This window comes from Syngnathoides biaculeatus, chromosome 20 (genome assembly GCF_019802595.1).
Source record: "Syngnathoides biaculeatus isolate LvHL_M chromosome 20, ASM1980259v1, whole genome shotgun sequence".
NCBI classification, from domain to species: domain Eukaryota; kingdom Metazoa; phylum Chordata; class Actinopteri; order Syngnathiformes; family Syngnathidae; genus Syngnathoides; species Syngnathoides biaculeatus.
The window spans coordinates 7,205,566-7,227,469 of record NC_084659.1 but is presented as its reverse complement, the minus strand read 5'-3'; the positions used below and the strand labels follow the sequence as shown (position 1 = coordinate 7,227,469).

General features: G+C 49.8%; 1 protein-coding gene across 2 annotated transcripts in view; it reads left to right on the top strand.

Moving 5' to 3' along the window:
* anks1b (ankyrin repeat and sterile alpha motif domain containing 1B) overlaps window positions 1–21,904 on the top strand; it is a 55,464-nt gene that overhangs the window by 1,710 nt on the left and 31,850 nt on the right. For both annotated transcript variants that reach the window (XM_061807003.1, XM_061807002.1), the window contains exons 2-10: window positions 8,562–8,642; window positions 9,905–10,061; window positions 13,499–13,651; window positions 13,734–13,877; window positions 15,803–15,878; window positions 17,128–17,229; window positions 17,604–17,750; window positions 19,007–19,182; window positions 20,262–20,387. In XM_061807003.1, coding sequence (XP_061662987.1) covers window positions 8,562–8,642; window positions 9,905–10,061; window positions 13,499–13,651; window positions 13,734–13,877; window positions 15,803–15,878; window positions 17,128–17,229; window positions 17,604–17,750; window positions 19,007–19,182; window positions 20,262–20,387 — 1,162 coding nt within the window. The remainder of the gene's footprint in view (window positions 1–8,561; window positions 8,643–9,904; window positions 10,062–13,498; window positions 13,652–13,733; window positions 13,878–15,802; window positions 15,879–17,127; window positions 17,230–17,603; window positions 17,751–19,006; window positions 19,183–20,261; window positions 20,388–21,904) is intronic.

The window sequence follows — 21,904 nt, the reverse complement described above, 5'->3', positions numbered from 1 at the left end:
CTCGTCGGCGCACAGGAAGCGGACGACTCGCGAAGTTGATACGCGGCTGATGTCACGGCTCATTCCCTCCGACGGGTGACGCCGACTTGTTGCTGGTTCGGGTGGAAAAGCCGCTTTGGGGTTAAAGACCCCGGCTCGGAAATGTCGTCGCACATTCCACGCCGTCCTCGGTCATGATGAGAGCGAGGGGGTGGGGGGGTCCCAGGGGATTCCTCCCAGGCCCGCCGGACTTGGAGTCTTGTCGGTTTCAAATCTTCAAGCAACAAGTCTGGAACCGGAGAGGACGCGTTTACGGTTTCTTGTCCTAAGCGTGCGGCATAGATGCGTGGCGGCCTCTCTGATTGATTGATTGATTGATTGATTGATTGATTGATTGATTGATTGACGGGGGGAGCGCATCCCCCAGCAGCCTTTGCCGACAGTTTCAGGCTAACCGGCTCGGGAAACACGCGTGAAATATGTACGAGATTTTCAAAAAAGTGCATCAAATATTCATCCGCCGCTGAACTGCTCAATGAAAAATGGACCATTAATCATCGTTGCCCTCGGCGACGGCTGAGCATCTAGAATTTGCGCTGACGTTATCGTAACGATGGGATCAATCCAGAAGACGGAAGTGATAAATCGAGTCGGGGTCACGACGTCACCGCTGTTGCTTCTGTTTTTGCGAAGTCCGTCCAAAACTCGCTTTCGGCCGAAGAAGCTCGCCGCCTCGACGGGCTGCTGTCCAAGTCCAAATCGCGTCTTTGGGACCGGGTTGCATTTGTTGTCGATTGTGCATGCTAATCGCTCGTCCGGACTGGCGTTTTGTTTTTCTCGGGCCCGTCGGGTTCACGGTCCGAAAGGTTTTTATTAGCGCCGCTGGCCGTCTGTCACGCAGATGCTCTCGCGTCAGCGGCTTTTTTGCCGTGCACGTTGTAGTCGTCTCGAGTATTTTCCCGTCTCCCTGGACGGGGAGACGCTGAGTCAGCGTTCTGTTCGTCCTGCGCAGACTGGGCATCTTTTTTTTGTGCGGCCGCCGCTTCCCGAGTGTCCTTCCGGCGTCCTACCTTTCTTCTTTTTCGTCTTCGTCTCCCTTTCGCCGTGGCTGCGATGTTGTTTTGGAGCCCTCCACGCTTGTTATCTGACGAGGAGAAAACCAATTACTTTCTGAGCGCCGACACGGTGCTGATTTTCTTCCCTTCGACTCCTCCTGACTCGGCGTTGTTTATTTTCCCCATCCGGCTGAACTTTATCGACCCCTCAAAGTTGGCCCGAGAGGGTTGATTGGGACGGTTCGTGTGAGGTCGTTCTGAAATAAAAGTTTCAGAAACACTCACTTGCGATCTTAGCTAATGTTTCGGCGAAGTCGCAGATTGTTGGCGACGTAAGGCGAGCGGACTTCGGTATTACATTCACTCGCATTTGAAAAATTTACAGGTGTTGTCAGTCATGCCCGCAGATATAAAGTTACGGGTGTGGTCCACCAGTTATGCCCGCAGATGTAAAGTTACGGGTGTGTGTTCTGTTTTGTTATTATGAATGTACCCCTTTAAGAGCGGAGGGGGGCGGTGTCAGGTAAACTGGGAAGTAGAAGTAGGCTGAGTAGCAGCTCGTTGTCAGAGACTGTGGAAAAAAAGACGTCAGGCTGTGGTTCACGTCAGGCTGGATCGGTTTTCATGTGTGCGACAAGTGCGCAATTGCGCAGTTGCGCTGCTTAGAGGGAACATTGGTCAAGACGACACAAAATAAGCGACCTCTTTCGATACCTGTATTTCTACTCGTAACAAATTTTACGCGCGTGATTTTTCCTGCTGGACTGTGCAGATTTGCGAGTGCGATGGCGCGCGGGCTCATTTTTGTTCACAATCATCAGCGGCGTCGTTGGAAATGCGTTTGGGAACAAATCAAGTGGATTTCCGTCGCCTTACGGACCGAAACCGAGTTTTCACCGGACCCTCACTGGGCGCAGATGCTGATATTCCGCAATGTGAATCTGGAGTTTAGCTAGCTGGCTAACAGGAAAGCCGACGAGCGAGTTTCCGTGCCGGGATCTTTTTCGAAGTCTCGTCGTCTTTAATCGCGTGTCGCACTTCTGAAGGCTGCGCGTAGTCGTTAAGCGTGATTTATGACGCGCACCTTGACTCATCATCCTCGCCACTTCCTGTTTCATTAGAATTCACCCGCCCCTCTGCCCTTTTCCATCCCCGCTGAGTCACCGCGTGCGATCGTTTCTCACCGCGTGGCCCTGAGGGAGGTGAGAGCGCGGGGGGTCCGTGGCAATTTGGACCTCCGCTGCAAAAAAAATCAAATGAATAAAGCATACTTGACCTGAAGGGAGGTCAACGTTTGAATGCATGACAATTTGCACGGGCGGAGTGCGGCCGACGACCTCTTGCGATTGCTTCTGCTCGCTCATCTCAAACTTGGAGACAATCCCAAGCGCGCGCACACAAAAAAAAATAACATCTCGTGTGTAAATTTACTTCAAGTAATGAGACACATGCCACTTCACTGATTTTTCTCTCTCTTTTTTTAATTCCTAAAGAATGTATTATTATATTTTTATTTTGAAAATTTATTTAGTTAGTTCTTGTATTTAGAGGTATTTTACAGCTATTTTCTACAATTAATATATTGTTTTCAACATTTATTTTGTTAATTACAATATATTTATGTATAAAATTAATATATATTAAATATAAATATACGATACATTTAATCTCTCTCTCTCTATATATATATAATATATATATATATATATATATTTATTTATTTATTTATATTTATGAATTTAATCGTTTTATTTTGTGATTTCTGTTCTTTATTTGTATATGTATATCCATTTTACCATGACTGTTTATGCATTTTTTAAAATATTTTGTATTGTATTATTTATTCTTTTCAATTTACTTTGAGATTCCAAAATGATCACATTTAATGTATTTTAATAATTTTTTTGCACCTGATTTTCTAGTTTTTCTAATGTTTTTCTATCTAGCCTTTAAATACATTTCGATATCATTTAAACTATTTTTTTAATTAGCTTTATTTTTAAATGATAACGAATTGTTGTATTTATTTTGTGCGCCTTTTTTTTTTTTGTACACCGCTCAATGTACGCGTGCCACCGAGCCGCATGCTGCTTCACCCCCGCACGACAATCCGCCCGTCTTTGTCGTCGTGGCGGGCTAATGCGATGGAATTGGGGCAGGTTGTGTCTTTCTTTTTTTATTTTTTTTTTTTGGCAACCAACACACCTCCCATGGAGACCCCCCCCCCATTCCCCACCCCACCCCCTCCTGCAAGCAGAAAAGCTTTTTGAAAACGCTTGAGAGAATTCGCTGCAGGCGCTGTGATACTGTGAATACACGTGTGTGTGTGTGTGTGTGTGTGTGCGGGGGCGCGTCTCAGCGCTGAAAATGCCCCCCCCCCCACCCCCCACCCCACTACACACACATCTTGCGTTTGTGCGTTAACGTCGTGCAGACGGCGCGAAAAGATTGTGCTGGCGTGTCGGAGGTTTATCTGCGACGTGTTCGCGCGTTTGATGTCCCCGCTGGGGAAACATCCAACAGGTGACAAACAAACAAAAAGTGAATCAAGCACAACATAAGTCGTAAATGTGAAGATTTTGGTTTTTATTGCACATTTTTGGCCGGTTTTCCGTCCAGGCTGCGCGTCGCTCAGACGGTAAGTAGCGCACTTGGTTGTTGTCCGTTTTTTTTGGTGAAATTGAGTGAGACGTTGCAACTGGGCGGCGCGTTGGATCAGGTGGAAAAGCGTTGGCCTCACACTTCTGAGGTCCCGGGTTCGATCCAGGCCACACCTGTGTGGAGTTTGCGTGTTCTCCTGCGTGGGTTTCCTCCGGGTACTCCGGTTTCCTCCCACATCCCAAAACATGCAACATTGATTGGACACTAAATTGCCCCTAGGTGTGATTGTGAGTGCGATTGGTCGTTTGTTTCGATGTGCCCTGCGATTGGGTGGCGACCAGTTCAGGGTGTCCCCCGCCTCCTGCCAGTTGACAGCTGGGATAGGTCCAAGCACTCCCCGCGACCTTTGTGAGGATAAGTGGCAAAGAAAATGGATGGATAGATGATACAAGTCGATTAAAAAATGTATAAACACCTACATGATGACCCAAACTACGACATCCGTTAGCTCAGTGCTAACGTTAAATGAGAAATGCCTTGGACAGCTAACAGAAATTAGCACGGACGTCGCCGTAAACAAACTTCAATCAAGTGTTTTTGGAACTGCAATACGACGTACGAATATGGATGGGCGCAAGTTGGAGCTACAAAAGAGTTCCCATCAACATCTCGACCGGTACTTTTTTTTTTTTGGGGGGGGGGGTGAACTCATGGGATCCCCAGCGGGAGTCTCGCGCTCAAGGTGAAACCGAAGCATTTGCGGTCATCGGTCGCGCAACCAGATGGAGCCCGTCGACATGGCGATGACAACAGTTGCAGACAGTCAAACTTTCCACCACCCCCCCCCCTACCAAAAAAAGACGCCAGGCCCTCTGTGACTGTTTGGAGGACATTTTGACTGCAGCTAATTGGCGGCTAATATTCCACGCCAGCGAAGTGTCTGTTTTGGGGGCGTCGCATTTTTATCAGATCGGTCGTGCGCTGGAGGCGGCACAGATTCAAATCGTCTCCGGTGTCCGCGGTCTCGGCTCGCCGCTCCGTCGCCCTCCCCTTCTTCCGTGTCAAATCCGCGGCCGACGGGGGTCCTCCTCCGCCGCCCCCTCGCCGCTCGGACGAAGGGGGCCGCGGGCGTGAAACGACAGCGACCGATCTCGGAGGCCACGTTGACACAAAACCAACTGAGAGAAAAACGGGGGGAAAACGCAACTAATTTTGGGTTTATAGTTTTGTTTTCTGCGAAACATTTTTGAAAAGCGGTCATATCGCCGAGGCCTCGGCACATTTCCATTTTCAAAACAGCCCAACTTGTGACTTCTCGTCGAATGTTTGCGTTTCCCCGAAACGCGACGCCGTCACCATCTGCTCGTCGCAAACAGCCGCGCTTTCAAACGACGGCGTGGCAGCTCGCCCGCGCCGCCTGCAACGAGACGTCGACATATGCCCGCCCGTCCCTGCCATATTTGCCGCCTTCCTTCCGCTTCACGTCGCCGCGTTCCTTCCCGCGGCTTCACGCTGACCGGACTTCGGCGCACCTTCCTTTCTCTCCGCGCTCCGTACGAAGTGGGTCATAGAGTTGGCGGCGCGGGCGCTAGCGTCCATATGTCCTTGCATCTTTCATGAGCCTCGGCGTTGGTGCCCGGGCGCCGTGTTTCGCCCAACCGGTCTCGGGGGCGCGGCCTCCCTCCCTTCTCTTGCTAATTGGAAAGGGCAGCCGGTTAGCGCAAGCGCCCGCGGGGGGTACGTCGCAGTCCACCCGGAGAGGCCGGCGGCGGCGGCAACGAGGACGTGACAAGGCCAAACGAGGGAAATACCCGCAAGTCACAAGCCGGACAGTTCTGAGCTCTCGCTGCACTTCATTAACGCTTCCATTTTCTTGGGCTCGCCAAATCAAAGTTTCTCGAATATTTGAGGAAGTTCTGAAATGATTTTTTTTTTTTTTTTTTTGCATCAACATGCTCCGGTTTAATTCCTTCTTTAGTCTTGATGAAGATCTGAAACAATTATTCGAGTAACTTGACCACACACACGCAAAAAAAAAAAAAAAAAAAAAAAAAAAAAAGCAATTTCTGCCTCATTATTTTTCTACAGCGAAATAACAATGGCGGCTAGCCTTGAGGAAAGAATCCGTAAAAGATAGAATGTCCAGATTTTGGGATTATTTCATACGTAATGTGAAAGATGGTCGGCAACAAAAAGTACGAGATTGATGTGAGCGAATTTTTTACAAGTTAGAATCATCCGTCCATCCCTCCGTTTTCTACCGATTTTTCCGGGTCAGGTCGCGGGGGAAGTAGCTTCAGCGGGGATACCCGGACTCCCTTAGAGAACGGGCGAGAAGCTCGGTCATCAGGGAGGGGCTCAGTGTCGAGCCGCTGCTCCTCCGCATTGAGAGGATGAGGTGGCCGGGGCATCTGATCCGGATGTCCCACCGGAAAGGGACCCGAGGACAACCCAGTACACGCTTGGGAACGCCTCGGGATCCCTCGGGAAGGGAAGTTCGAATCAGTTTTAACGTAAAACAGGTGGTTAGGATAGAGGGAGGAAGGAAACCGCTATCAAGCGGTCCGGTACTGAGATTTACCGCCACCCTGCGGGGATTCCTAACGTCTTGGTTCACAGTGTAACGCGCCGCAAGCGTCGCCCGATGTTATGTCACGGCGGGGTTTGTGCGCGCTTGTCTATGCCCTCCCCTCCGCGGGCACTTGACTTTCCAGCGCTGCCCTGTTGTGTAATTACCGGAGAGCACGAGACGCCGTTCGCTCCCGAGCGCCTCTCTTCGACGACCTCTCGTGCTTTTCGTGCCGTTTTGGCTAGTAGGTGTACCAAAAAAAAAAAAAAGGGGGAGGCTGAACTGACAGGAACGAAAAAATGCGGAGGAGACGCAGCTGCGCGGCACGTGGGCCTCCGCCAGGTCGCCCAAAAACTAAACAAAGATTCTGCAAAAGGCCCGCTCGTTTTTTTTTTTTTTGGGGGGGGCGCCGAGCGTCTGTCGCTGATTCATCCCAGGACGGCGGGTCGCCATGGCGACGTGCACCATCTGCGACCGCTACATTAGCCGCGGAGGCTCCTCGCGCGCCTTATATAGACATTGTCCTCCGCTCGCCGCTGGGCCGCTGCCGAGCTCGCGCACAAACACACACACACACAGGCATGCACACGCACACTCGCGCAGACACACGTACACACACACACGCTTGCTCGCACACAAAACAACAAGACCGCGAGAGTGACGATATGCGACCGCGTATCCGTTTCTAAATATGCACCCGAACCCTTGATCGATTCCGTAGCGCGGGCAGTGCGATCAATGATTATCAATAACGCCCAAAGGCGCGTTATTGATGCATCTCTCTGGCGGTCGCTACACGCCGCTCCCTGCGCCCGCGACGAACCACTTCCTGCGACCTCGTGACATACCGGCTGTCGGACTTAGTTTGTGATTTGATAGGCTTCCCCGTAATGTTCAAATATTCACGCCCCAAAGCATCATGGGAATTGAAAAAAGCTCGACATCCTGGTGCAGATTCTGACGTGATAGCGCGTGCGTGTCCGTGAGTCACCTGGTCGGTGACGAACCGGCGAGCCGTTGATCCACCGGCGCTTTTTCTCGTAACAGGAAATGAAGCAAAGCCACTTCCTGTCTGTTCTCATCTGTGGTTATCGCGTGCAGCGTCTCTCCCGCGACCCCAATTTGCTGCGTATTGCTCGTCTTTTTCTTTTCTTTCTTTTTTTTTTTCCGTCTCCCGCCGGTCCTCGTTTTTCGCGGCGGGGGGCTTTGATTTTGCTTTCCCGTCCCCAAAAATAAGTTTTTCAATCACGACGGAGCTTTCTGCGGTTTTCTTTTTTTTTTTTTTTTTTCTTTTGCTTTAAAGAGACGGCGCTCCACTTTTGCAAATTGGGCAACGTTATGGTTCTCCAACTCTCAGGGTTCGCATGACCTTTGACCCCCGCCCTCCTCACAGCCGTCACGTGCTTGTCGGGGATGGCCGCTGTGTTGCTTTTTTTTCCATTGCTGTAAACAAAACCGCAAGTGTGTGTTTGTGTGCGCTTCGCGCTGCAAGCCACAGTGTTTGTGTGTGTGTGTGTGTGTGGGGGGGGGGGGGGGGAGACCAAGTAATAAGCATATTCATACACGAGCGACGTTGGCCACAATCGCCGCTGACAACGCGTTAGCCAGTTAGCCGAGGTCACAACGCTCTCCACTTTTCTTGGTTGGCGCCCGCGTCACTCGCCAGGCCGGGCCCCGCCCTTTAAAGCCACACACACTCAAAGTCGTGAGGACGGACCAATCGTAGGTGCACCTCACTGGCAGCATTTTTTTGGGTGGACGTTGAAAAGAAATGTTCAATTGGCAAAAAAAAATGTACAAATGTACGGCTCAATGGACGTTTCCATCAGAGACCGTCGGCCGCATTGTTGATTGTAATATTCCAAACGCTTTCCGCCCAGTTGATTGGCGACAGCCAATGAGAGAGCAGCTCTATCGCGCCACACAAATAAAGATCCAGGATGTTTACGTTCAGTGGAATTTGCGGCATCCAGTGCCCATTTTTTACTTTTGTATCCTGAATTTATTTCATAACTAGAGATAATGTTTTTCCCAGGAGGCGCTTTGTAACCTGAATTTTTCGTCACCAGAGACATTTGTAAGTAGAGGTACGATTGCAATTAGCTCAGTGAGGTCTGGGCTTGTCGAGGTGCATCATGGGAGGAGGGAAGCGTCGTCAGCTCACCTCGTTTTGTTTGACTCGTGAGCAGGCCGCAATTCAGCCGGTTAGCTTTTCGTTTGTCCCCGGAGGAGTTCTGGTGAGGATGGTTAGTTTTCTCTCTTTTTATGACAAAGAGTGCCTCGTCGTTTTTCTGTGCATACGTGCCAAGTTCGCCTGTTGTTCCTTCTAACGCTGCGTTTGGCGTCTCCCCCCGCAGCATGTGGAAGGGCCTCAACGTCAACTGCACCGACAGCTCGGGGTACACGCCGCTGCACCACGCCGCGCTCAACGGCCACAGGTAACACCCCACCCCCCGACCTCCATTTTCTGCGCGTGTGCCGTGACGTGCGGGGGAAACACAAGCAGGGAACAATGAGTTCCGCATCCAGCCGCAACGTGTGAACGATAGGAAGCAAAAAAGCAAAGAAAGGGCCCCGGGCGACGCTCGCATGCCCTTCACGTTGGAACGCACGAGTCAATGTTCGCACTCAGCTGACAGCGTTTGTGGGGGAAAAAGTAAGATGCCATTTTGGTCCAAAATGGACGTTTTTTTTTCTTTTTTCGTGGGTCTACCAAATTCTTTGTTGCTAAGCCAAGCAGCCTTTTATGCCAAAAAACAAAAATGGGCGTCTTCCCGTGTCTGTTCGGGCCTGGCGTCTTGAGCCTTTTTTTTTTTTTTTTTTTTTTTTGTGGGGGACGACCCCTGATGGACTTGAAAGCCAAATTTCATTTTGCTAAGTGAAATTGGGTGTTTCCGCTGGAAAGCGTTAGCCTCACAGTTCTGAGGTCCCGGGTTCAATCCTGGCACCCCGCCTGTGTGGAGTTTGCATGGTCTCGCCGTGCCTGCGTGGGTTTTTTTGCGGGTGGGCGCTCCGGTTTCCTCCCACATCCTAAAAAACATGCAACATTAATTGAACACTCTAAATTGCCCGTAGGTGTGCTTGTGAGTGCGATTGGTCGTTTGTCCCTGCGATTGGCCTGTGACCAGTTCAGCGTGTACCCCGCTTCTTGCCCATTGACAGTTGAGATAGGCTCCAGCGCTCCCTGGTGAGGATAAGCGGCAAAGAAAATGGATGGATCGATAAGTGAAATTGACCCCTGGGGCTGAATTTTCGACGGAACCCAACGAGCCGCTTTCAAGCTAAATGCGGGTATAAAAGAAGCTCCTCAAAACACACAGTCGCGGATTAGCCGGCGTTTGGTTTCTCGGGGACGGAGGATTAGCGACGTGTTTTCGGGGGCAATTATGCGGATTTCCTGCTGCGGGGAAGAAAGGACGCCGCTCGCAAAAGGGAACCGGAACTGGAAACGTTCTTCATTTTGTGTGTTTTGTTTTTGGGGAGTCTCAGCGGTGCGTTTTGAAAGCGCGAAATTAGCAGCTCATTAGTCGCCTCCTCCTCCTCCTCCCCGCTCAGCTTCTCCCGCTGACATTTGGAAAGCAGAGGAGGCGTCTCGGCTCGGCTGGGGACTTCCTGAGAGGGAACGCCGAGCGTTTTTTTTGCGGTTCAATCGCCTCAAAAGCCCCCCCCCCTGTCCCCCTCCCTCCTCGCCCTCCTCCAGGGAGGTGGTGCTGAAGCTGCTCCAGTCGGAGGCGTCGGCCAACGCCGCGGACAGCAAGGGCTGCGTCCCGCTGCACCTGGCCGCCTGGCGGGGCGACGTGGACATCGTGCGCATCCTGGTCCGGCACGGGCCCTCGCGCTGCCAAGTCAACCAGCAGGTGAGAGCGAGGAAACCCGACCGAGTCCGGGGAACGAACGGCCGATCCGACTCCAGGTTTGTTCTCACCGTTCAGTCAAATGTCATGAAAAAGAAAAACATCCTCAATCCAGACTTCAAGTAATAATGAGGCCACAAACTGGCGCGATCGTTGAGGTTGATCCACAGTCCGGTCCGTCCCCGGTTGAGCGTAACGTTTTCTTTCCCACCCGAATGTTCTTCGTTCCTCGTCCTTCGCCCCCCGTGGGCCCCTCCTCCCCCCGCCGCCGCAGCAGATCATCCGGATAAAAGTGGAAAAGCGTCGACGTCATTAACCAGATTAGCGGGACGAGGGCGCGCGTCGGGGGATACGCTCGTCTTCCGGCTCGCGTGGACCGAGGCGAGCTCGCCGAAGCTGTGCGTTTGCTTTTCGCTTTGATTTGGTGGCCAAGCGGACAAAGGTTCTCGGGTTGGTTATTTTCCGCATAGTTTGTGGGGTGGAAAAAATAGCTCACGGTGACTGGCGCTGTGTAAACGCGGACTCTAGAACGAGGACTCTAGGTCCTGGTTTCGTTCCAATCAATCTTCCGACAGTGTGGGAACGTGGGAGGCGGGGCTACGTCGGAGCGGTGAGCCAATCGGCGAGCGGCAAACGTCTCCCGGCGCACTTAATTGCGACCGGAGGATTTGAATTCCCTGCTATTTAGCTTTCCCGATCGCCCAAATCCCGACTGCAAACATTCCCCGTGATCCAGTTTTTGTTTTTTTTTGTTTTTTTTTTTTTTTCTCACTGACTTTTAAATCTCTCCACTTTCCTCTCGGTGCTGATTTGGAATAACAAGAACCGCTCAACTTCCTCGCGCCGGCGGGGTTTATTTATTACTGACTATTAGCGCTTATTACTGGCTCCTGTTGCTCCCGACTGGGCTTCGGTTCGTTGAAAGTTGTAACACCCGCGGGGGACGTGTCAAGAAATAAAGTCAATCCATTTTGCGACGCGTTTGATTTGAGCTTGTAGCCAAATTCAATCCTCAAAGGAAGAAATATTAGATTATTTTAGTACCGCACATTTAATACAGCAAAATCCCCTTTAAAGTACATATAAGTGATTTTGATATACCGTAATTTCCGGCCTACAGAGCGCACCTCACCCAGCACATTTGTAAAGGAAATACCATTTGGCCGCACCCGTGTAAAAGCCGCAAGTGCCCACATTGAAACATGAGATATTTACAGTACAAAGAAAGACGGTACACAGAAAAAGTCTCATTACCTTAGCTTAGTTTAACCTAGCAGCGGCAAGGTAGCATGAACAGAGCTGGTTACAAAAAAATAAAAAATACCAGTAAAAAAAAAATAAAAAACAGCTGCGGCAACTGCACGGTAGCACAGCTCTAAAAGGGCCGGTTAAAAAAAACAAAAACAAAACATACTTAAATCACTGAGACGCGGCAGTAACACAGCAGCAACACGCTCGCTCGACGCTAGCACTAGTGTGGCACTAACAGGGCCAGTAAAAAAAAAAAAAAATCCTGGTAAAAATCACTGAGAAATGGCAGTAACACAGAGGCAGCACGCTAGCGTGGCGCTAACAGGGCCGTTTAATAAAAATATATATCGGTAAAAATCACTGAAAAATGGCAGTAATACAGCAGCAACACGCTAGTGTGAGGCTAACAGGGCTGGTTAAAAAAATGTATACTGGTAAAAATCACTGAGAAATGGCAGAAACACATCAGCAACACGCTAGGGTGGTGCTAACAGGGCCGGTTAAAAAAATGCATACCGGTAAAAATCACTGAGACATGGCACTTATACAGCAGCAACACGCTAATGCGATGCTAACACTAGTGTGGCGCTAATAGGGCTGCTTAAAAAAAAAAAAAACATACTGGTAAAAATCACTTAGACATGGCAATAACATAACAGCAACACGCTACCACAGCGCTAATGCTAGCGCAATACTAACCGGGCCAGTTAAAAAAATATATACCGGGAAAAATCACTGAGAAACGGCAGTTACACAGCAGCAACACGCTAGTGCAGTGCTAACAAGGTCGGTTAAAAAAAAAAAAACATACCGGTAAAAGTCGCTTCCTCGGCACATATATTCCACCGGTCTCACCACTCGAGTGCCCCCTTGACGCCGTGAGAAAAAAAATGCACAAATTAGCCGCATAAGGCGCAGGGTTGAAAGCGTGCGGGGGAAAAAAGTCGCGGCTTGTCGGCCGGAAATTACGGTATTTAATGGATTCACGTGAAATTATTTTCACGACTTCACGGGGACACCCTGACGACATCCGAAAGTTGTTGCCGTGTTTTTTTGTTTTTTTTTTTTGTAAACGTCTCACTTTTTTTTCAGGCTGAGCCGTCTCGTATCCAAATCAAAGCTCCTCAAGCGCCTTCAAGTGGCCAACGCAGCACGCCCGATAATGGACTGACTAATGCAGTCACAGCGTCGTTATTGCCTCTAAATACAGTTATGTTTTTTCACACCCGCCGCTGGCAATTACGCCAGTTTTGACGCGCGTACCGCACGCCGGCGTCCTGCGCGCCTCGTGATGGATGAAACGGTGTTCGCCGGTGAAAGGCGCGACGTCACAGCGCAGTTATGAAGACCAAATCACGTTTCGGGAGCGCTGATGAATCGACCCCGGCGGCGCTTCGGAGCGGTGCGTTCAGGGCGGGAAGAAACGTGGGTCCTTTTTTTAGCCACGGCCAGCGTCCACAAAATTTGTTCCCCTTTATTACATACAAACTGTACTTAAAGGGACTAAACAAAAGTAAAATTATACTGTCAAATTTAGCATACAACAAAGTCCACTTAGTTCATTGCTGGAAAAAAAAAAAACATTGGAAAACGTCATAGATTAGCAAACAAATTGCATCTATGAAACTTTACATTTGTAGATAATATTCACTGGCATATATTCTTTATCCTCTGCAAAAAATGGCCCTTTACTGCAGCTAACTGAGTCCCTTACGTTGTAACCGTTTGTGTCGGCGTGTTATGCTGCCGCCCGGTGGTCACGTTGCGCACAGCAGGAGCTGCTATGAAACGGTTTGCGTTCTTTAATTATGATATTACGATGTGTGATGAAGTGCGGTATTATAGAGAGACAGAAATACACTTCAGTGTCGGTGTCGTTCAAATCCGGCTTGCGGGCGCCGACATGAATACGGACGTCACGTGTCAGCCGATCAATTTTTTAACGGCGTTCTGGAGCTTTAAACCCCGGAGGGCCGTGCTTTCTTCGGGGGGGGGACAAGCGATGTTCCAGAGGGAACACAAAACAACCCGTCCGAGTTTAAAACGGCGTGCGGATCCCGTTCAAATCCCAAAAAGGATGCCGATCGATTAAATCCTTCTTGTCCGTGTAAAGTCCGACATCGCTTCTTTGCTTTGTTCCACACATTTGACTTGAATTTGAATCCCCCCCCCCCCCCCCCCCGACCCAGAACCACGAGCAGGAGACGGCGCTGCACTGCGCGGCCCAGTACGGCCACTCGGACGTGGTGTCGGTTCTGCTGCAGGAGCTGACGGACCCCACCATGAGGAACAGCCGGCACGAGACCCCCCTGGACCTGGCGGCGCTCTACGGACGCCTGCAGGTCAGACGGGGGTGTGGGGGGGCGCGGTCAGACGTTGGCCAATCCGCTTTCCGGCACAGCGACGTCATTCGTGCGTCCGCAGGTGGTGCGCATGCTGGTGGGCGCCCACCCCAACCTGATGGGCGTGCCCGGCGGGCGACACACGCCGCTCCACCTGGCCGCCCGCAACGGGCACCGCAGCACGGCGCAGACGCTGCTCCAGGCCGGCATGGACGTCAACTGCGTGGTAAGGAACAAAAAAATGAAGAATGTCAGGCTCAAGAGCGGGAAGAGGTCTGGAATTGGCCCCACGTGGTTCTTCGGTGACCCCACCCGCGTTCGAGCTTCTGTTTATTACGCAACGGCCTCCGTGGAAAAGGACGCCGAGATCCTGAGGCCTTTCACGTCGCTTCCTTCGCTCCAAAACCATGTTCATCACTTCTAACTTGGGGTATTTTTTCCGTTGTTTTTCTTTTGAAATCCATTTTTATTCACTGAAAAGACGAGTAAAAAGTCCACGCTTGTACACGATGACCTTTGACGCGTGCAGAATGATGCGTTACAAAAACTTTGAACTTTTTTCAATGTAGAAAATAGAAGTTATAGTCAAAATAGTCAACTGTGGGCAGCGCGGTGGATCAGCTGGTAAAGTTCTGAGGACCCGGGTTCGATCCCGGACCCGCCTGTGTAGAGTTTGCAGGTTCACCCCTGTGCTTGCGCGGGTTTTGTCTGGGTGGGCACTCCGGTTTCCTCCCACATCCCAAAAACATGCAACATTAATTGGACACTCCAAATTGCCCCGAGGTGTGATTGTGAGTGCGGCTGTTTGTCTCCAGGTGGCCCGCGATTGGCCGGCGACCAGTTCGGGGTGTACCCCGCCCCCCCGCCCGTCGACAGCTGGGATAGGCTCCGGCACTCCCCGCGACCCTCGTGAGGATAAGCGGAAAAGAAAATGGATGGATGGATGAATTGTGTTTTGGGCAGGATGGTGGATCACCTGGTAAAGCGTTGGCCTCCCAGTTCTGAGGACCCGGGTTCGATCCCGGCCCCGCCTCTGTGGAATTTGCGCGTTCCGCCCGCGCCTGCGTGGCTTTTCTCCGGGTGGGCACTCCGGTTTCCTCCCACATCCCATAAAACGTGCAACATTAATTGGACACTCTAAATTGCCCCTAGGTCTGATTGTGAGTATGATTGGTTGTTTGTCTCGATGTGCCCTGCGATTGGCTGGCGACCAGTTCAGGCCTATCCCCGCGCCCCCTGCCCGTCGACAGCGGGGATAGGCTCCAGCACTCCCCGCGACCCTCGTGAGGATAAGTGGCAAACTAAACGGATGGACGGATGAACTGTTGTTCTTGCTTTCTTCTTGTGCGTCACGATGACTTCATTGCGACACCTTCCAATTTGGGCCACCGGGGGGCAGTGCAACACAATCATGCAGACACAAACCAAGACGAGTTTCACTCAGTAAAAACTGCAACTTATTTTTTGCAGATGATAAATCATAAACGCCCGGGTGTTATCGTCTCGCTTGTGTACGTTTGTGGATGCAGTCCCACCGCGATGACGACCCTCCGTTGTGTTGTTGACGTTTTAAGAATCGGGACTCTGGACTCGAGCTGGTTGCTCTCGGCGTCTGTCAGTGTGTGTGTTTGGGGAGGGGTGGGGGGGTTTACCCACTCGCGAGGGGGGCAGGTAACCCACACAAACACAGACTCGCTCCCTTCTTTGGCGCTTGTTCAATTCCCGGAAAGCGCCGGAGATCCAGGGTCGCCTTCCCAGGTTTCCGCTTGACATCGTCGCCATGGGAAACGGGGAAGGAAGTTCTTCCACATAAAAAGGGAGGAGGGGTCAAAGTTGAACAAAAAGGGGCTCGCGAAGTGGACCTCTCCCTGTGCTGCCTTCACTTGCGACGCTTCGGTTCGGAATCTTTCTCCCGCACCGGACGACCCCTTGAGTGAGGATTTGCTCGAAATGCTATTTTGCGGCTTTCTTCCGGCTTCCGATTGGCTAAAACGATCGCCTGTGTTTTCATTTGGGTCTTGTGGGATTGGGGGCGGGGGGATTTTCCCGGCGTCCACTTCCAGAATGGACCCGAATGTTTTCCTGGGACGGCGGAAGCGGTCGGTGTTGATTTATTTTTTGTTGCGGAGGATTCTCACCCGTCTTTTTCAGACGGAGAACGGCAGCGCCCTCCACGAGGCCGCCCTCTTCGGGAAAACCGACGTCGTCCGCCTCCTGCTGGACTCAGGTGGGTTGCGGTTCGGGTCGGGATGTCGCGACTCGCCGAAAACCCCTCCGGAGGTGAGGATGGCGCGCCCCCCCCCACCCCCCTCCCTTATGCCGGAACCGAATCCGGGACAGGTGACGTCCGTGCTAGCTAGAAACGGGCCGTATTTTTTTTTTCATTTACTGAGAAATTTCGTCAAAATTGAGCTAAATTGATAAATAATGTCGATTCCTTCAATTGTAGAGTGCTCTCATAACTGTTTTTAAGTAAGTTAGGATAAATTCATATTTTTTGTGTACCATAATTCCCGGCCTGCACAGTGCACCTGGTAATTACCCTCACCCAGCACATTTGTAAAGGAAATACCATTTGGTACATACATAAGCCACACCTGTGTAAAAGCCACAAGTACTCACATTGAAACGCGAGATATTTACAAAGAAAGACTCTACACAGAGAGTTTAACGTTAACGCTAGCGCCACTGTGCTAACGCTAGCGCCACTGTGCTAACGCTAACACTAGCGCCGCACTAACAGGGCTGGTTAAAAAAAAACATACTGGTAAAAATCACTTAGACACGGCAGTAACACGCTAGCGCAGTGCTAACGGGGCCTGACAGGTAAAAGTCACTTCCTCGGCACATATATTCCACCGGTCTCACTCTTACCTTTTCCGCTCGAGTGCCCCCTTGCGGCCGTTAGGGGAAAAAAAATGCACAAATTAGCTGCAGGGTTGAAAGCGTATGAAAAACTCGCAGCTCATAGGCCGGAAATGGCGGTAATATTTTGAAAATAAAGTTGTATTTTGTCACAAAAAAATGGTAATGTTTAGCAGGGAAAAAAAAGATGGTTGGAATGAAAATGTGTAATTTAATGGCAAATAAAAATTGTTGTTGTTAAAATGGAAGTTAAACAAGGGAAAAAAGGCAACTTTTTTTCCAGTAATAATCTGCCATCTGCCATTCTGGAATTATGTTCTTAAAAAAGTAAGATTATATTCTAGAAAAAAATCGTCTTTTATTTTAAAAATAGAGATTTAATTCCCATGTCGATATAGCTCATATTTTGTCATCTGCCACAATCAAATTAGAGCTTTTTAAATAGTTGTCACAATGACCTGACGAAATTTATTCTCAATGTGGCGGACCCTCAAGCGACAGCTCGCAGGGGTCCCCCGCGCCCTAGGTTGACCAGCCATGTTTGGATCCCTTCGTTCAGTTTTTGTGACAATTTTAATGTTGATTTTTATTGTTTTTTTCACGCATTTCAGGGATCGACACGAATCTGCGAGACAGCCGAGGAAGGACGGCGCTGGACATCCTGAGAGAACATCCGGCGCTCAAATCGCAGCAGATCACTGCAATTATCCAAAGTAAATCAATTAAAAAAAAAAAAAAACATACGCACACGGTTCTTCGGCGGATCATATTTTGCATTTTTTATTTTTTTTTTTATTTTTGGGTGACTGGTGCCACTGTTTTGACCATCTGCGGCAATTTGGCGGCGGTTTGGAAAAAAAAAAAAAAAAAAGGCCCCAAAATGGATGCCGGCGCGCACGTGGGCCCGATTTTCAAGACGCAGCTGCGCCCGCGTGAAAAGATCAGCTGCGCGCCGTTTCCTGTCGGCACTTTCGCGATGAATGGGCCCCGCCGCCGTCGCCTGATTCGATTCCTCGGCCGCGGCGTCAATGGGAGCCCTTTCCTCGTCTTTCTTGTGCTCGCTTTCTTTTCCCCTCTGTGTGCGCAGAATATGTGACGGAGGAAACGGAGCGCCGGAGCACGGCGGCGGCGGCGGCGGCGGCGGAGGCGGAGGATCCCGTCCGCAAGTGTCCGGTCCCGGCGCCGCGCACCTCCATCTCCTCGCCCGCGGCCTCGCCCTCCCTCCGCCACAAAAGTGAGTCAGCGGGACATTCGAAGGCCTTTCTTCCACATCCTCGACATGCAGTATTACTAGTGTAGTTGTGTACTAGTACTAGACTTCATCTTTACCTGTAAGCAGTGGCATAGCGAGGCCTACTTTCTTGGGATCTGCCCCTTTCGTCTGCCCACCCCCCCTCCCCCCAAAAAAAAAAAATATATATATATATATTTGCTCATATGTATTTAAGGTGGCGGCACGGTGGATTAGCTGGTAAACCGTTGGCCTCGCACTTCTGAGGTCCCGGGTTTCCTCCGGGTGGGCACTCCGGTTTCCTCCTACATCCCAAAAACATTAATTGGACACTCTAAATTGTCCGTAGGTGTGATTGTGAGTATGATTGGTTGTTTGTCTCTATGTGCCCTGCGATTGGCTGGCGACCAGTTCAGGGTGTACTCCGACAGCTGGGATAGGCTGCAGCACTCCCTTGTGAGGATAAGCGGCAAAGAAAATTGATGGATGGAAGGATATTTAAGGTGGCATCACGGTGGATCAGGTGGGAAAGCATTGGCCTCACAGTTCTGAGGTCCTGGGTTCAATCCCAGACCCTCGTGGGAAGACTTTGCATGTTCTCCCCGTGCCTGCGTGGCTTTCCTCCGGGTGGGCACTCCGGTTTCCTCCCGCATTCCAAAAACATGCAACATTAATTGGACCCCCTAAATTGCCCCTAGGTGTGATTGTGAGTGTGGCTGTTTGTCTCCATGTTCCCTGTGATTGGCTGGCGGCCATTTCAGGGTGTACCCCGCCTCCTGCCCGTTGACAGCTGGGGTAGGCTCGAGCACTCCCCGCGACCCTGGTGAGGATAAGCGGCAAATAAAATAGATGGACATTCAGGGTGAATGTTTTTGCTCTCACCCCAGAAAACTGATCTGTCTGTCGAATGGGTTCCGTGCCAGCAGCAGCGCAGTTTTTCCCCAATCCACTGCCGCCCCCTGTAGGAGGAAAGTGGCGTTGCATTCCTGCCACTTCCCGTGCGTGTCAGCAGAAAAACATAATTGGCTCTTGACCTGCCGGAGGCGAGAGGGATTGCACCTGAACGCATCAGCAAAAAAAAAAAAAAGAAGCCTAATGGAGGAATTAGGTGTTGCTGTTAATGAGCTCCACTGAGGTTGTTTTTTTTTCCCCACACATCATTTTTTTTCTTTTGTTAATTAAATCAGACAAAAAAAAATGGCCATAACGGTGTTGGAATGATGCAATTCGCCTTTTAAAACTTTTTTTTTTTTTTTCAGACGAGGCGGTGACCAGCGAGCTGTCCAAGCTGCTGCACGAGATCAAAAAGTGCCGCGACCGGGATTCCTCCTTCGAGGAGCTCTGCCACACCATCTCCTCGCACTCCATGGAAAGTTTTGGCAGCGGGCGGCTGTCGGACGAAGAGCCCGACGGCGCTGTGGCGCGTACGCTCAAGGTAAAATGCCACCTCGTTTGGAAGAAATTACCAGATCATATTTGAGATAAGCATGAGATTGGTATTCTCCAGCGCTATCAAATGCGCTTTCTGTTAGCCCGTCTATGGAGTTTCTCGTTACACGTGAGCATTAAACTATCAGACTTTGGTTATTTTATGGTTTAGTTGAACATTTCGGCACAGTGTTCATTGTACACTTGGTTTGTACTTGTTCAACATTGCCAACAGGGGGCGCTGTCAGGCAGAGCAGCCCATCGAGTTTGCCGTCGAAAGCGCTCGCAAACAAATTCAGTCACTTCGTCATCTGCTCGCGAGTTCGAGCCCCTCAGGGCGAGCGCGTCGACGGGTGGCCTCCGCCGTGTTCCGACGCGTGGCGCCGGCGTGCACGTTGCCATGGCAGCCGTTTTGTGGCGGGGTTTTGGTGCACGTGAGGGGTGCGTTGCCGCAGCCGGTGGCGGTCGACGGTCGACCCCCCCCCCCCCCCAAGAAAAGGACACTGCGGCAAATAAGAGGAAAAGACAAAAAAAAAAAAAAAAAAACATTATGGAACATTATGCGATCACGCTCAGAACTGTTTCGAATCATTTTTGATTTATTGAGCACAATTGGGCCGAAAATGGCCGCTTGAAACCAACTCGGTGCCTTCTGGAGACTTTTTTTTTTTTTTTTTTTCCGTGGGTCTCCTCTTGATTGACGTGCCGACCAAATTTCAAATTTCATGTCGTTAAGTGAAATCGGTTTGCGGGGCTGAATTTGAATTTTGTGTTTTTCTTCTTTTTTTTTAATTGGCATTATTTGGCACTACTGAGCAAGAATAAAGAAAGTAAATCAAATGCTGGCTCAGAACCAAAATGGCAGCCCGAATGTGTCTTATCAAGCGCGGCCCCTTGAGACATTTTTTTTTTTTTTGTGGGTCTCGACATGTCTACCAAATTTCCTTTTGTTCAATTTATTCCGTCTTGAGGGTCCTGAATTAAATCTGCCGACCCCGATAACGAGCGGGACGGCGGCCCGTGGCCAAAAGCGTTTTTTTTTTTTTTTCACCGCCGATCGATTTGCCTCGCCGTGCTCGTCCGCAGCGTCCGACCCCGCCCCTCGCCGAGGACGAGGACCGGGCCGAGAGGAGCTGCGGCCCCGCCGGGTTCTGGGAAGCCTTGACCCCCTGCAACGGCTGCCACAATCTGGGCTTCTCCAACTTGTCGCAGGTACTCAAACGCATCACAGAGAAGAAATATTGCCCTTATTGTGATTCCCCCCCCCCTCCCCCACACACACACACACTGGTTACCGTGGGAACGCAAAAAAGGAGTCATCATTGTGTTTTTATTTTTATTTTTCCCGGCGAATACAAATAATAGGCCCACTTTACGGTTGTCTCTTTTTATTTTTATTTTTTGGCATGTGATTCAACGGCGTATGGGGGCGGCGGGTTGAAGAGGGGTGAAATTTATTTATGTATTATATAATTTTAAATTCATTATTTATTTATTTGATCCATTTCACGTTATAGCGTAGACCATATCGTGTTATAACATGAAGCGAATTGCGTGATACCGTGAAACCTTTCACGTTATAACATGGAATGAATCACATTATAATGTGTAATTAACCACATTATAACGTGAAACATATCATGTTATAACATGAAACATCCAGAAGGTCGCTATCACGTTATAACATGATATATTCAACGTTATAATGTGAATGTTTCCTGTTACATGATATGTTTCTCGTTATAACGTGGTAAATTCCACGTTGTATCGCGAACCATTTCATGTTATAACACGATATGCTCTACGCTATAACATGAAATGTTATTTTAATTTTTTTTTTTCTGGCACGTGATTCAACGGCGTATTCATTTTATTTTTCAAAAATTAAACCCCCCCACCACCCCAATGATCGTTCGGCAAAGCAACGTGAAATTCGACCTCGGGCAGTCGCATCATAAAAACTAAAAAAATTACTCCGAAACAGCCATTTTGACTCAGGATTGCAAATAATAATAATAATAATAATAATCCAGCCCCCAAAGTCTACTTTTAGCGAGCAAAAGGAAATTTGGCAGGCATGTCGACCTCGAGCAGAACCGCAAAAAAAAAGAAAACAGACGATCGGTCGGCCATGTTGTTTTTTTGGCCAGGTGGCCTTCAAAAATTATTTTTGTGTGAAATTTCAACCACGTATTCTCCATACATGAATTTTTTTGTCCCGGCGTCTGTCGCGTAACGGCGAGATTTTTATTTTGCAAACGCGCATTTACAAAAATGAACACACGAACCCGTTGTCGGACGTTTTGTCGTAATTGGACAAATTTATTGTTATGCGCAAGCTGCGAGCTGCGGCCGCTTGTTGCGTAGCGTCGAGCTGCAGGGATCAGTAAAGTTTTATTTCCTCTTGAGCTTTATGATTATTTTTTTGAACCACGCACTTTGCGCCGGTGGGACACTTCATTAGGGACACCTACGCGATGAATTACCTCCGTTTTATCGGAGGACCATATCAACTTTTATTGGGCGCTCGCTACTTGTGATACACAATAGACAATAAAATATCTTTAGTGCTTCTGTCCAATTGACAAATCGAGGAAGAGAAAATTTGGCCCGGTCAAACGCAAGCAGCGGGGCAGACGTTCGCTCTCGTTAAAGTCGTCAAAATGCGTCACGTTCGCTAACCTGTCGTCGTTTGTACGGAAGCGTATTGCTGCCACACCCAAAAAAAA